The sequence below is a fragment of the Glycine max genome, chromosome 17 (genome assembly GCF_000004515.6).
Source record: "Glycine max cultivar Williams 82 chromosome 17, Glycine_max_v4.0, whole genome shotgun sequence".
Lineage (NCBI taxonomy): Eukaryota > Viridiplantae > Streptophyta > Magnoliopsida > Fabales > Fabaceae > Glycine > Glycine max.
In genome coordinates, this window is record NC_038253.2 from 18,128,480 (window position 1) to 18,142,345 (window position 13,866).

At 32.9% G+C, this 13,866-nt stretch overlaps 2 protein-coding genes across 2 annotated transcripts; one reads left to right on the forward strand and one right to left on the reverse strand.

Annotated features, from left to right (window-relative positions):
- Positions 1-39: 39 nt before the first annotated feature.
- LOC100815520 (triacylglycerol lipase OBL1) lies at positions 40-10,273 on the reverse strand. Its single transcript, XM_003550980.4, has 6 exons — positions 9,906-10,273; positions 8,962-9,158; positions 8,229-8,262; positions 7,305-7,930; positions 6,701-6,955; positions 40-388 (listed from the first exon to the last, which is right to left on the reverse strand). Exons 1-5 carry the CDS (start codon positions 10,225-10,227, stop codon positions 6,704-6,706), a joined length of 1,431 nt encoding a protein of 476 aa, XP_003551028.2. The 5' UTR covers positions 10,228-10,273; the 3' UTR covers positions 40-388; positions 6,701-6,703.
- On the forward strand, positions 5,700-6,092 carry LOC102663170 (VQ motif-containing protein 4). Its single transcript, XM_006601445.1, has one exon. The coding sequence runs from the start codon at positions 5,700-5,702 to the stop codon at positions 6,090-6,092; it is 393 nt and encodes a 130-aa protein (XP_006601508.1).
- Positions 10,274-13,866: the final 3,593 nt, after the last annotated feature.

Sequence of the window (13,866 nt, forward strand, 5' to 3'; positions counted from 1 at the left end):
GTACATCGGTTTTAGACCAATCGATGTTGTTTTTTGCAAAAAAAAATAATAATAATATTTTGTCTGATTTTATAATGAGCCAACTTGCAAAGTAACAAAGAAACATCAAACACTCTTAATCTCCAATTTTATGAACATCATTAAATATTCGAGAGGTATTGAAAATAGACATTAATTATACTTGTCAAGAATATTTTGTCCCATCTTTGCTCTAGAAGTTGTTGGGTTTCTTGTGGCCCTCCTTGGATGATCTTAATGGCTTTATTATCCAAATAAGTGGAGAGATTAGAAGCAAGTAGAGAAGAATATGTTGGAGACAACTCTGAAGGCTTTAAGAATGTTGCCTTTCCTGTAGCTATTGCTCCTATCAGTGGCAACAAGGATATTCCTGTAATTTTATACATCAATACCTCTTAATTAGTTAGCTACACAAACCTATATATGATGAACATATAATTAATGCAATGATATAAATTTTGTTTCTAACATCAATAAAAACCAAAGTATAATCACGAGCAAGCTTTAAACTCAACTTCCAATGCATGAAAAGTAAAGTTTGTTCCTGTAGATAATTAAAACTTGTTTCTTTTTCTCTTATAAGATTTTAAATTTATAACTTATAAGGCCATATGTGTTTCAATCATACAAACTCAAAATGGGCAAGTAAAATCACCAATAAAAACATTACCATCCCATGAGCCAAGTGAAAGAATAGTGACACTAGAATGGATCTCATTGAGATGCTCTTACAAATTAATTTGAAGAATCAGCTATACAGTTAGTTACAAATGTCATCTCCTCAATTGTTAGTTACATTTCCCTCTATAGTTTTCCCCTTATTCATCCTAACATAGACCTTTTTAACTATATATAGGTCTCCTATCACACAACAAAAATAGGTTATGTAAAAATGATTTACATAGTCCTTAATCAAAATCTTTAATGGGAGTAAAGAGAATAATGGAAAAACAGAAAACCCATGGCATGAAATTCTTAGGCATACAACTATATATTGATCACTCTTGTCCCCGCTCGCTTCCCCAAATTTCATTTCATTAAATACATGGTTTTTGGCATATGACCACTCAATAAAGCTCATAATTTTAATTTTAACTCAACATTTTTACTGTTAGATATGATTGCCATCTAATCTACGTTGTCTCATGTGAATCTATGACATAACATGGGACATGATCACTTCCTAGATCAAAATAAAAGACACAAACACCAATTTATAGTCAGAAATTAGTCACACCACCAATTAATGGTTGATGGCGGTTCATGGCGGAAAGCCAAAAATCCGCCATAAAAATATCGTGGATGGCATAGCGGAAAATGGAGGACAAAAAAAAATATACATATATATAATTATAAATAACCAAGTTAAAAAACTAAAAAAGTTTCATGAGTTCATACAATAACCAAGTACCAACACCAAATAAACTCATTAAAGAGTTCAAAATAAGAAAAGGATAAAAACATAATGCAAAGTGCCATTTAAAAGAGGACTGAACAGAAAAAAACAAGGTGTCAAATAGAAAAATAAAATAAAAATGGGTGTCAAAAATTAAAAAAGGTGTCAAATAAAAAAACAAAAAAAAAACTCTGCAGACATCAAAAATGGGTGTCAAACAGCAAAAAAAGAAAAAAAAAACAAAAAACAAAAATGCACACTGAAGCTGCGCCGTAGACATTCGCTATTCGTACGGGTGCGGGATACGGGGTCATGTGCGTACTGCGTCGCCTTCGCGGGGTGGTGGTCATGTGCTGATGTTCGTCGCCTTCACGAGGTCGTCACTGCTGGGTGCGAGGTCGTCGCCGCTAGTTGCTGCTGGGTGCGGGGTGGTGCGTGCGGGTTGTGCTGTTGTGTTCAATGTTGTGCGTCCTCCCACTGCGCTTTTACACTTCAATTTCGGGTAGGGTTGGGTCGGGTCAGCCCAACACCTACCGTGCAAAAAACCAAAAAAAAATCGCTATTCTACTATTCCGCCATGGCCGCCATGGCTGTGGCGGCGACCCGCCATACCACCGCTATTTGGTGGCATTTTTTCAAATTTCTGCCACGCTTTTCTGCCATGGCGCCGCCATGGCCGCTATTTGATAACACCGCACACCACACAAAACAAGCATCTTAATCATACAAAATAAAAGCTTAAGAATCCTTCTCTAAGATGTTCCTTTGACACACATGCATAATTGCATATGCTTTAGCTTTGTCTAGAAGGCTGGCCATTACTAACCTCACCAATGCAAGAAAGAATTACAAGGATGATGACAATAGAAATGATGATTGTATAAAGAATGGCATTTGGAGGGTACTTGAAAGAGGAGTGATGAATTTCAGGGTTAAGAACACAACCACTGACATCACAATATTAGAGACTGCAGTTTGGTAGCCTACCATGTAATTTACCGTAGTTCAAGAGAAAAAACCTGAAGGTAACAATAACATATATCAGAGGCTAAAAGATTAGTCTTTGAAGCATTTGACTATAAGATATTTATAGTCCCAATTCTCTTCATGTTCAAATAGACATTCAACTTTTTATCAGAAGATTAATGGAAGTGGAAAGGATTGAAAGCTTGACAGTTTAGTCATAGAGGCTCTAATACTATATCAAGGACCAACTGTCCCAAAAACTTCAGCTAAAACCATAACTCGTGATTGGTTTAATATTTAACATTCAGTAAATACATACAATGAGAAGCAAGAAGAGGCATAAGAATAAGACAAATACATGTAGTGCATTTGGCAATGATCAAATTTCTTGAGGAAAAGCTTATTTAATGAAAAAATCTCTTAGATGTAAAGATTCCATATGTCTTGTCCTTTTCCTCTGTCTACCCCACAACCAACCATGCCATCCACAAAGGAAATATCAACTTGCTTGTCATTTTATTCCGCCATCCTTCAACACTTTTCGTTGCTCATTATCAGGATCACAATTCTTTCACTCTCCAATACCTAATTACACATCCACTCTACGTTTTACTTTTTAATTACTTAATAACCTGTCCAACAAGGGTTTTAAAATTAAAAAACATAAGGTCTATCAAAATTATAAGTGTGATCTCAATTTATTGTAGTCTTTAACATTAGTAATTTTCATGGTAGAAATCAAATAAAAATGTTTTGAAGTCAAGGTTTAATAATTTTAGACAAGTCATTCAATGTACTCTTGACATTATAAAATTTAGACAAGTCATTCAATGGTATGCCCATTGTATCAATTAGACTCCAAGTGAATTAAACTAAACTCTTACATATTACACTTCAAAATTATTACAAACAATTTTTTCAAAAAACTTTCAACAATAGCATGCCAAAATAATTAAATTCTTTAATTTAATCAAATTTTTAGTTTTATTTTCTTACAATAAATTCAAACATGTTTAAAATATCAAGTTGGCAAAGTAAATCTAGGCAGAGATCAGCAATAAGAAATATAATAACTAGTTAATTACTCAACTGTGACCTTTTCAACCAAAAACAAACTTTTAAGTTCTAAGTAACTTGTAGTTGCATCTTTCTATTATCTTTTTCAATTGAAAGTTCAATCAATCAGTTTTTTCTTTCTTCCTCCTCAAATTTCCACACTCTTTAAAGAAGGTAAAGAAGAATTCCCCCTTCTAATTAGAAATTTTCAAAGCATCATTGCTTCACAAATTGAACAGAACCTGCTAATCTAATTTCATTTCATAAACAATGAAGATATTCATTTTTTTTTCAACAGCTAAATATTACCCTTTCTATGTCTTGGGAAAAATCTATATATGTGCCAGGTTATAGATCAAATAAAAAGAGAAAAGAAAAAAGCCACAGCATAGCAAAATATAGAATCCTCAATTTTTTTTCAACTTAAGCATAACATAAGACACAATCACCACTTGCTTGATCACCAACACAAACACACACGCACAACATAAACACACATACATAAGAGATCAAAATCCTATTGCCTCCACTCACCTCTCCTATGTGCAAGGGCATCATGTGGCAATAACCAAAAGCTACACAAACTCTTTTCCATGTGGCCTTGCTATGTACAAGCTCATTACTCATTTTCTATAAATGCAGAGAACTCGCCTAATGAAATTAAATCACACTTTAACAACCATGTAGTTGGAAAAGATTCACTTAAATGCCATACTTGAACATTATCACATGACTACACTAATATTAACAATATTCTACTTTCACTTTACTAATCATTAACAATAATAGTTTCAGATAAGACATACATTAAACACCTAATAAGTGACACATAACAAACCAAGTAATGTAACATCATTAGAACCATTAACCTCAAACCACTATAGTCCAACAATTCTGTTATAGCCATGGAAAAGCCAAATGAAACCCTAGTGCACAAGAACTAATTCAACATAGTAATATTGAGTTGTGAGTGTAAATCATGAAGATTTTGATGATATCAAGAAGAATTTGCTTGAGAAAGAGGGAGAATGTAAATCATGCAAGCTTTGATGGTGTAAAGAATAAATTACATGTTTGTCATCATCAAAAATGGGGAGAATGTGAATGTATGTAAACATGATTTTGATGATGCCAAAGAAGAATCAAACAAGGCTGCTTCAAATGATAAGCATTTGCTTCAAGAATAATTCAAGATTGCTTCAACAAACAAAGCCTTGTTTCAAGATTCACTAAAGACCAAGCCTTGCCTTAAAACAAAGTGCTTTCAAGACATGCAAGGCTCTGGTAATCGATTACCAGGAAGTGTAATCGATTACCAGAAGACAGGGTTGAGAAATAGCTGTTGAAAAAGTTTTGAATTTGAATTTTCAACATGTAATCGATTACCATATGTCTGTAATCGATTACCAGCAACGAAACTCCTAAAATTCAAATTCAAAAGTCATGACCCTTCAAATTATAACTGTGTAATCGATTACACAAACATTGTAATCGATTACCAGTGGAGAATTTTCAGAAAATCTGCCAACAGTCACATCTTTTCATTGGATTTGTGAATGGTCATCAAAGGCCTATAAATAGGTGACTTGGGCACGAATTAATGAGAGAGTTTTGTTTGGCAAAAATGTCTTATCCTCTCAAAAGACAATGAGAGAGATTCCAAAATAACTTCATTGTCAAATGCTCTCTCAAAAGAAATCCTTGACCAAACACTTGCAAAATCTATAAGGATTCTTACATGATCTTCATTGTAATATTCTTCTCTTGAAGAGAGATTTCTTCTTCCAATCTTTTTATTCAATGAGATTGGCTAAGAGACTGTGAGTCTCTTGTTGTAAAGCATCTGAACACAAGGGATGGGTTGTCCCTATGTGGTTCAGACTTTGTAAAGGATTTTACAAAGATAGTGGAAATCTCAAGTGGGTTGCTTGAGTACTAGACGTAGGCACGGAAAGTGGCCGAACCAGTATAAAATTGTGTTTGCATTCTCTCTTCCCTTATCTTATTTATTTTGTTGCAATCAATTGTGTCTTGCATGTTTAAAGAACATTATTAAATTGATTGCTGCTTCTTCTGCATTCTAAACCTATCTCTTATTTTAGAAGGGGATTAAAAGTTTGTTAGTGGGAAATTAATTAAGTCTATCCCTTTTAAGATTATTGAGGCCACAAGGTCCAACAGTGAGTTAGGAACAAAGCTACTAACCTAGGGAGGAAACACTACCACGGAGGGATTCGGAAGCGTTGTAGCGGAGAAAGGGGAAATGCCACCAACGAGGATGTTCAACAAGAATCTCAACATCAACCCTTTCAACAACGTCGTCGTTTCGTCATTCTCACTGAGGAAACACCACAAGGTTCTCTCGCCCAACATCCTCGACTTCCCCGCACTTGTTCTCAGCCCCATCACACCCCTCATACCTGACCCCTTCAATCGTTCCCGTTCTGTTAGCAAAAACGGTGTTGTTGTGGTTATGGACACTGCCGAAGCTGATGAAGAGAAAGCCATGAAGGAGAAAAGGTTCTTCTTGCACCCTTCTCCCGCATCCATTTCCTGCGACATAAAGCCTTGCCTTTTGCCCCTTTTGCCCCTTTTCCCCACCACCACCACCGCCACTGCGTCCCCAGGTTCTGGTTCTTCTATTAATTTTTATTGACCTCGATTTTCCTAATATCGATCTTTAAGTGATGAGATTAAAAACCTATTTTCTATTAGGGAAAGTTTCACATTCTCTATTGTTAGGATCTTTATGGATTTTACGACCAATATAGAATGTCTCGACTGTAATAGTACATTCTCTCGTGAGATTAGAAAAATTATCCATAGCCATGGGATAAGAGAGAGAAGTAAATGACAAGATAGGATTGAGAGTATTAGATTTATCTATAATTAAATGTTAAGAATTAAATAATTTTTTTATCTGTTAATATTAGTTATTAGTTTTTTGTAAGAATAATGTTAGTGGGAAGATTCAAAATCAGGAATTAAATTATTTTTTATTAGATAATATTAGTTATTAATTTTTATTAAAATGCTAGTGAGAGAATTTGAAATTATGGCTTCTTTCTCTTCCTTCTCCTTTCAACTTTTAACTCTCTTTCCAACTATAAGGCAATCATATAACACAAACCAGAAAAAAGAATCAACCTTTTTACATACATAGTATTACGAAAGTCAGAATCAAAGGAAAATCTTATAAGAGAATTAAATGACAAGATAGAAACTTAATTAATTCTGCATAGCTGAGTGCATGGACGTACGTACCAATTAATCCAAATCTAGTGAGGGAAGCCCCAATCGGGTCACATTAACATAATCCTGGGGAGAATGAGCTGGTAATCCAGCAAGAAGTACTATGCCCACAAGCCTAATAAATCTTAGAAGCCATCCTTCTTGATACTCAGGTCCATATTTACGCACAATAGTGAAACTCCTTACAAGCTCCCAGAAAGCATTCACCTTCTTCGGTATCAAAGCTTTCCACGAGAAGTAGTTCTTATTTGGCTCCTCTTGCACTTTCTACGTTAATTTCGTACATAAAAGAAATTATTTTTGTACTCATCAACTATTAACTTCAATCTATTCAATATAAATGATTTCTTTATATATATATATAACGATTAAACTCAGAGAAATTATTAAATTTAATTTTTTTAATATTTTGAATTCGAGTCTTATAAATAAAATTGAGAAGGAAGATCTTACTAAAAGTAATCAGTTAGATTTTTTAACAGAGACTAATTATAGTAAAATTGTTGAATACTCCATATTAATGTCATGATAATCCAAAAAGCTCGAGAAAAAAAAAAGTTGATTACAATGACGAATATATGCATGAATCAAAAAAATTAAATACTTATATATGTACCTTGCATGTATAGCTCCTGTCATAATAAAGACATGTCCCAAAATGCTCAAATTTCATGATATCTTCATCAAAGGGCAACCTAGGAACAATATCGTTGCAGTAAACAAACCTAAAATACTTAATGCCATAATGTTTCAATTGATTTTCCATGTATTTAGCAAATGTTTCATCTCCAACCCTAGGCTGTCCAAATGTGTACACCCCTTCAAGCCTTTCCAAAAGAAATGTCTCAGCATGCAAAATTAGCATAGCGGGAAAAAGAATTGCAAGTGCTCCACCAAGACTATGACCCGTAAGAATAAACTTTGCTTTATCATTTCTATTCAAACACTTCTTTAGCAAATCCCTTATGGAGTAATAGACACGTGGACGGTTCTCATCGGTTTCAATTTCTTTAGGCCATCTCAACTCTTCTTTATTGAAGTCTAACAGTAACCCTAGGGCTTTCATGAAGCCAGCATGGGTTCTTCCTACACCAGGAATTTCAAACCATGAAATGTCTATATCAGTGGACCATGCATCAGCATCAAAGGGTTCGGTTCCTCTGAAAGCTACAACATAGTTATCTTGGTCTTCACTTTTGTCTAACATAACGAAAGCCTGAGTTGTAGCTTTTTCTTGATAGTCTACAAAATTTCAAACACCAACAAATAATTAATCTTTTTTATGCTTTAATTAATCAAGTAATGGGATGCATGGAGTTGGCTTTTTTTGGTCAATTAGTTTGTGAAAATGCTTTCTGTTTTTTATTTTTTTATTTTAATTGCAATTTTTTTTATTATTTTATGTTTTTACTTTTTTTTTTCTATACAAACTTTTGAAAATAAGAGATAAAATGGAAAATAGGACACTTTATAATTAAAAAAACGAAAAAATAAACTATTTTCTCAAATTAACCAATTGCTTGCCTCTTTAACTTCTTACCATTCCAGTAGTCACCACATTCAAGCAGCTCCATCTGCGTGAGAGCAGAGAATTTCCATGAGTATATATAAGACAGACATACATACTCCAATGCAATTAGCGTAATATCTTTCTAATAATTTATGAGACTGACCCTTTAGGTTGAAATGGTAGTTAAATAAAATCCCTTCTGCAGTATATTGATATTGTGGGTAAAATTCTATGGTTACTTAGCTTCTACTACGATTAAGAACCTGTAAAAGATCATTAGGTTTTTCTAATGATTTAGAATTGTTTTTAAAGATTCCAAAGCCTGGTTATTAACAATCCTTTCAAATGCATTAAAAAAATATCCTTTGAAATGAAACTAATTAATGACAGAGAACGAGGTTATGGTCATGTTTATATTGATAAAAAAAAATGATGATCGAAATGGAGGGAAATGAAATACAATGTTATTATAACCCTTTTCTATTTGAATTGGTAAAATGAGAATGAATTATAATAGAAATCAGTTAATGAAACCCATTTCATCTTATTCTGTGCGTTTACCTTCATTTTTACCCAGGATTTGGAAAGGAAAGGGATGTAAAAGCATAATATATCCAAACAAAAAAACAAAGGTTTTATTACATTATGCTCCATTTCACTTCAGTCAATTTTAATCCATTTCATTTCATCTCTTTCCATCCATTCATAAACATACCTAAAAGGTTTGTTATAGAAGAAATTTAAAATATTATTCTATATATACCTTCCATTGATCTACGACAATAGCATGAACGTTAGCTTGATTCTCGTACGATACTTTAGAAGCCATCATAGACAAAGCAGCATTGTACTTGTTGGGGTCTTCACGTTTGATGCCATTATCTAACAAGCCCACTCGCTTGTCCAAATGACCAATGAATGAGATATAATTTGCAGAATTTTTATCCAGTATCTGCTTACCTGTTCGCAATAACAACAAAGGGATAATCATAGGAACTTTTGATAAAATATAGGAAATATATTAATTACTTCAATTTATATTTATATCTTTATTTCAGCAATAAAGATTAATAAATTATAGTGGTTGAGGTACCCTTTGTATTTTGTAAAACAGAATGACAATTTTTTTATCTGTAAAACTTAAATAGGATACTAAAAAATTTACAATACTCACACATGATATTAAATTTGATAGTTTTGTTGACTTTGTAAAAAGGATTGGAATATCCTTTGTAACTCATCTAATTAATATAAAATTATTTTTGACTCACGACAAAAAAATTAATAAATTATAATTAAAAATGAAAAAATGTAAATTATACTAACATATTAATAGTTTGAATGAGATTGAATTTGATTCTTTTTTAATGATTTTGAGTTTGAGTCTTGAATTAAAAAAAAAACATAGATTAAAAAAGAATATCCATTAAAATATAAATTAATCATCAGCTGGTAAACATGTTACACTAATATTATATAATATTATAGTAATAGAAAATAATATAACTTCACCTCACCAACTCAATATGATCAATGACATTTATTTCTAACACATTGGTATTGGTAACGTATATTAGGTATCAGTTTGCACTAGCCATTATATATATATATATATATATATATATATATATATATATATATATATATATATATATATATATATATATAAAACACAAAATTGAGGACACAAGGAGGAATATAACAAACCTCTGAGACAGTTAAATACAAGCATGAAGAAATTGTCGTTGGATGAAGCTTGCGGGTTCAAAAGTGACTCAACGATATCGCCAATACATTGTAATAAATAAGCCATGGAGTGTAGAACCTTTTGTATTAAGAGCGATAGAAATATAAGCCACTTTGGGTAGAACCTTGGCTCCACAATAAAATCAAGGTAGTGCACAAAGTCTATTTCGTTTAAGTCTGTTCCAAACAAGACCATAAAGAGTTGAAAGAAACCCATCTTTTCGGGTTTCAACAGCATACATTTGGAAGAAGAAAAAGGCTTTTCATTACTATCACTACTCATGACTAACCAGAAAATAATTGGGGGAAAAGAGGATTTTCCTATGCCTTTGCTTGTCTCAAGACTTGAACGTACCCCACGTTTATATAGTGTCGCGAATGCCAACAAGAACAACCATAAATTGTATGGGACGAAGAACAACATTGCACCCTAAGAATAAAGGAACAAATTAAGAAGTATATTATGATGATTAATAACAGTAGTGATACATGGAAGATGGATATCACTCTATTTTAAATACTTCATCAACAATGATTTTTGTTCTTCATCATATCTCTCTTTCTAACACATCATATTATTTATATGATACCTACTTTCTCTCTCTTTTATCTCTTTATCTCTCTAGATATAGAAAATGAGTGACCATTAATCATTTTTTAAACAATAAAGGTTTTAACCTAAAATAAATAAAGGATTAAATATGACTCGGATCCTTCAAATATTGTCTCATATTGGTTTTAGTCCATAGTTTCAAAATTAATTTTTACATTTAGTTCCTGAAATTTTTAACACCGTTAATCTTTATGTTAAAAGTTTATGGCAGTAGTAATTATTCCAATATTGGCATTCAGTGTGCTAGACAAGAATAGGGAAAAAAAATCAGATTACAACTCTATTATTTTCAAACAAGTACATACAATTAAATTCATATATTATATCACCTTTGTTGATGATGAAACCTGATACTGGAACAAACATCAGCACGTGCATTAACTATAACAATTTGAGTCTCAATCACCTTATTTATAATAAATGGAGGTAACTTACATTTATAAAAAAAAATTAACCAAGTTAAAGGTAAATAAAAGATAGGGAATTTTAAAAATTTCAGAAACTAAAAAAAATTAAATTATTTTTACAGACTAAAATCAATATGAATCAATATTTATATTTAGAGGACGAAAATTATATTTAACCCCTAAATAAAATAAGGATAATCTAAAGAGAGTTGACGTTAGTTGAATAGTAATGCATGTGTGCTTCGATAATAATTCGAGTACGAAAATATATATACTTACCATAATTACTATGAAAAGGAACATAAATAGCATTTAACATTATTTTAACTATTTAAAATGAAAAATGATATATACATTTTGAGATCATAATTATTATTTTATATTTTAATCCCTTTAATTAGTTATCTTTATCAAAAAAAATTAATAACTTTTTCCGAGTCTTGTATGATGTTATTTGACAATACATGTGTTACACGACCACTTTTCTCCATAGATTCCTGTAACTTGGAGAAGGAAAGCACAAAATACCTATATTTTTCAAGTGTAAGTTTTATGCCAACCTTTGGATTGAGTGTCCTAATTGATTTAGAATATCTCGATAGATTCATGAGACTACGTACCTTCTTGCAAAAATAAAGAAAAGCATATTTTTTATATCCAAAAAGAAAAATTTATTAACAGGTAACCAAACTTTGCACGTGGGTGTGTCCCGGAGTTTGATAGTAAAGAACAACATTAATTAACACAGATGATAAACAAACTTTCAGGGCTACCCAACCAGATAACACCCACAAATAACGATTTCAACATGGTTTCAATCGACATGTGATATAGTTATAGATAATTTGTCCTAGTTAGAGATTTGAGTGCTATAAACTGAATTGTGAGGGTATATCAAAACATGAATACTGGACACGACACAAACATGAAATATTACCTACACATACAAATTTAAAAATTTTAATGAAATTAAATATAGATAATATATAATAAAATGTTTAAATTAATGGTATATTCTTCTTTTTAAATTAATCTTTCATGTTTTTCAAGTGTATAAGTTATGTTTTTTTAATATGCAAATTAATATATATTGATATATGAAGGCACAAAGGGTGCCCCAACATATTTACATACACAACTCAGTAATCTGTGCCTTGGTTACAAAATATGAATATATATGACTATAAATATTTGGTAACCAAGGATCCCTGCAAAAGGTAGTATTCAAAACCCAGCAAACAGATTTATACCGCTGCCTGCCAACATGTATCCACTTATATGTTGCTATATCAGCCCCTTACCCACCAGCTACCAAGGACCATGTTACTAGTAAATGCAAGGCCCCGTATTTGACTCCCATAGCATGAAAGAGTAGTTAAATTTTGAGTCATATAAGTTTTCAGCCAAGATCAGCATTGAAAACGAATTTCATGCAACAACTTTTCCCTGTCATACACAGCACCTCTAAACACAATATTGTTCCTACAATTCCACACCATCCAAGTAATGGCGCACCACAACACTCTCCACCTACTGTTTGCTTCCGTTGATCCCCTCAAGATATTGTGTTGGCTGAAGTGATGCTGTACTGTCCCGGGCCATACATATATCATTTTGATTCACGAGTAGCACAGTGTCCATATTAATACATGTACAATTGACTAATCTTCCAAACCACAAAAAGTGATGTAATCCTATCCCGCAAGGACATTGGATAGAAGACTCCAAGTAGACTGGGCTAGAGATCCAAGGGAAGGTCCTAGGATTCTCATGAGCTTTATGATAGATTTCGAGCCCATGGGCTAAGCATGAGCCCGCTTATCTTTGTAAATATTAGAATAGGTTTTTTCTTCATTTGGGCCTTGTATTTTGGCCATTCTAGTAGTATAGAGTTTTAGCCTTGTATTTCGGGGCATTTTGAGTAGTCTTTGAAGTAAGGACTTTTTTTTTTGTATTTTCATGTTTTTGTCATGGGGGTGAGCTTAGCTATTATAGGGGTGTGTAGCTAAGCTCTATCTTCTCATCTCAAGGAGGTGAGCTTAGCTATTAGAGAGGTATATGTAGCTAAGCTCTAGCTTCTTTAGGAATCTTCTTAAGGAAGCTTCTCAAGGAGGTGAGCTTAGTTATGAGAGGGGTGTGTGTAGCTAAGCTCTAGCTTCTCAAGGAAGTTTTCTCAAAGAAGCTTCTCAAGGAAGTTTTCTCAAGAAAACTTCTCAAGGAAGCTACCTAGTCTATAAATAGAAGCATGTGTAACACTTGTTGTAACTTTGATGAATGAGAGTCTTGTGAGACATACTTCAAAGTTCCACTTCTCTCCCTCTTTTATTCCTTCAATTTCGTGCTCCCCCCTCTCTCTTTCTCTCCCTCTTTCTTTTCCTCCATTGAAGCATCCTCTCCAAGCTTCTTATCCAAGGCTCATCTTGGTGGTGAAGCTCCTTCTTCCATGACTTATTCCTTAATGGATGACGCCTCCTCTAACCTCTTTTCCTTTGTCTTCAGCTGCATCTCCATGGTGGAAAATCACCATTAAAGGACCCCATTGAAGTTCAAAGATCCAGCCTCCATTGAAGCCCCACAAGCAAGTTTCCATCAAGTGGTAATCAGAGCACAAGAGCTTCAAGTAGGTGCTCCTTAAACCTCCATTAATTTTTTGCTTAACCTTCACTTCCATTGTTGTTTCTTCATTTTTCTCCATGTATCTCCTCACATGTCTTGTGATAAATGTTGTTAACATGATTCTTTAGAGTTTCCACCGATTAAACTTGCTATAGAAGCTAGATTTGATTTTCTATGGTTCAAATTTCTTGTTCTTGTTCTTGAACCATGAATTGTGTTGAGTTTAGGTTCCTTTGAGTTTTGTCTTGTTATTTTTTTGTGGCTGAAACCTAAACCATAAAATTCT

What these genes read in the sequence shown, in the direction of transcription:
- LOC100815520 (XM_003550980.4), bottom strand. Translation starts at nt 10,227, where the DNA reads ATGAGTAGTGATAGTAATGAAAAGCCTTTTTCTTCTTCCAAATGTATG. An exon ending in TGTATTTAACTGTCTCAGAG is followed by an intron (nt 9,159 to 9,905) that starts GTTTGTTATATT and finishes TATTGCGAACAG; the next exon opens with GTAAGCAGATACTGGATAAA. An exon ending in ACAGGAGCTATACATGCAAG is followed by an intron (nt 6,956 to 7,304) that starts GTACATATATAA and finishes AAATTAACGTAG; the next exon opens with AAAGTGCAAGAGGAGCCAAA.
- LOC102663170 (XM_006601445.1), top strand. Translation starts at nt 5,700, where the DNA reads ATGCCACCAACGAGGATGTTCAACAAGAATCTCAACATCAACCCTTTC.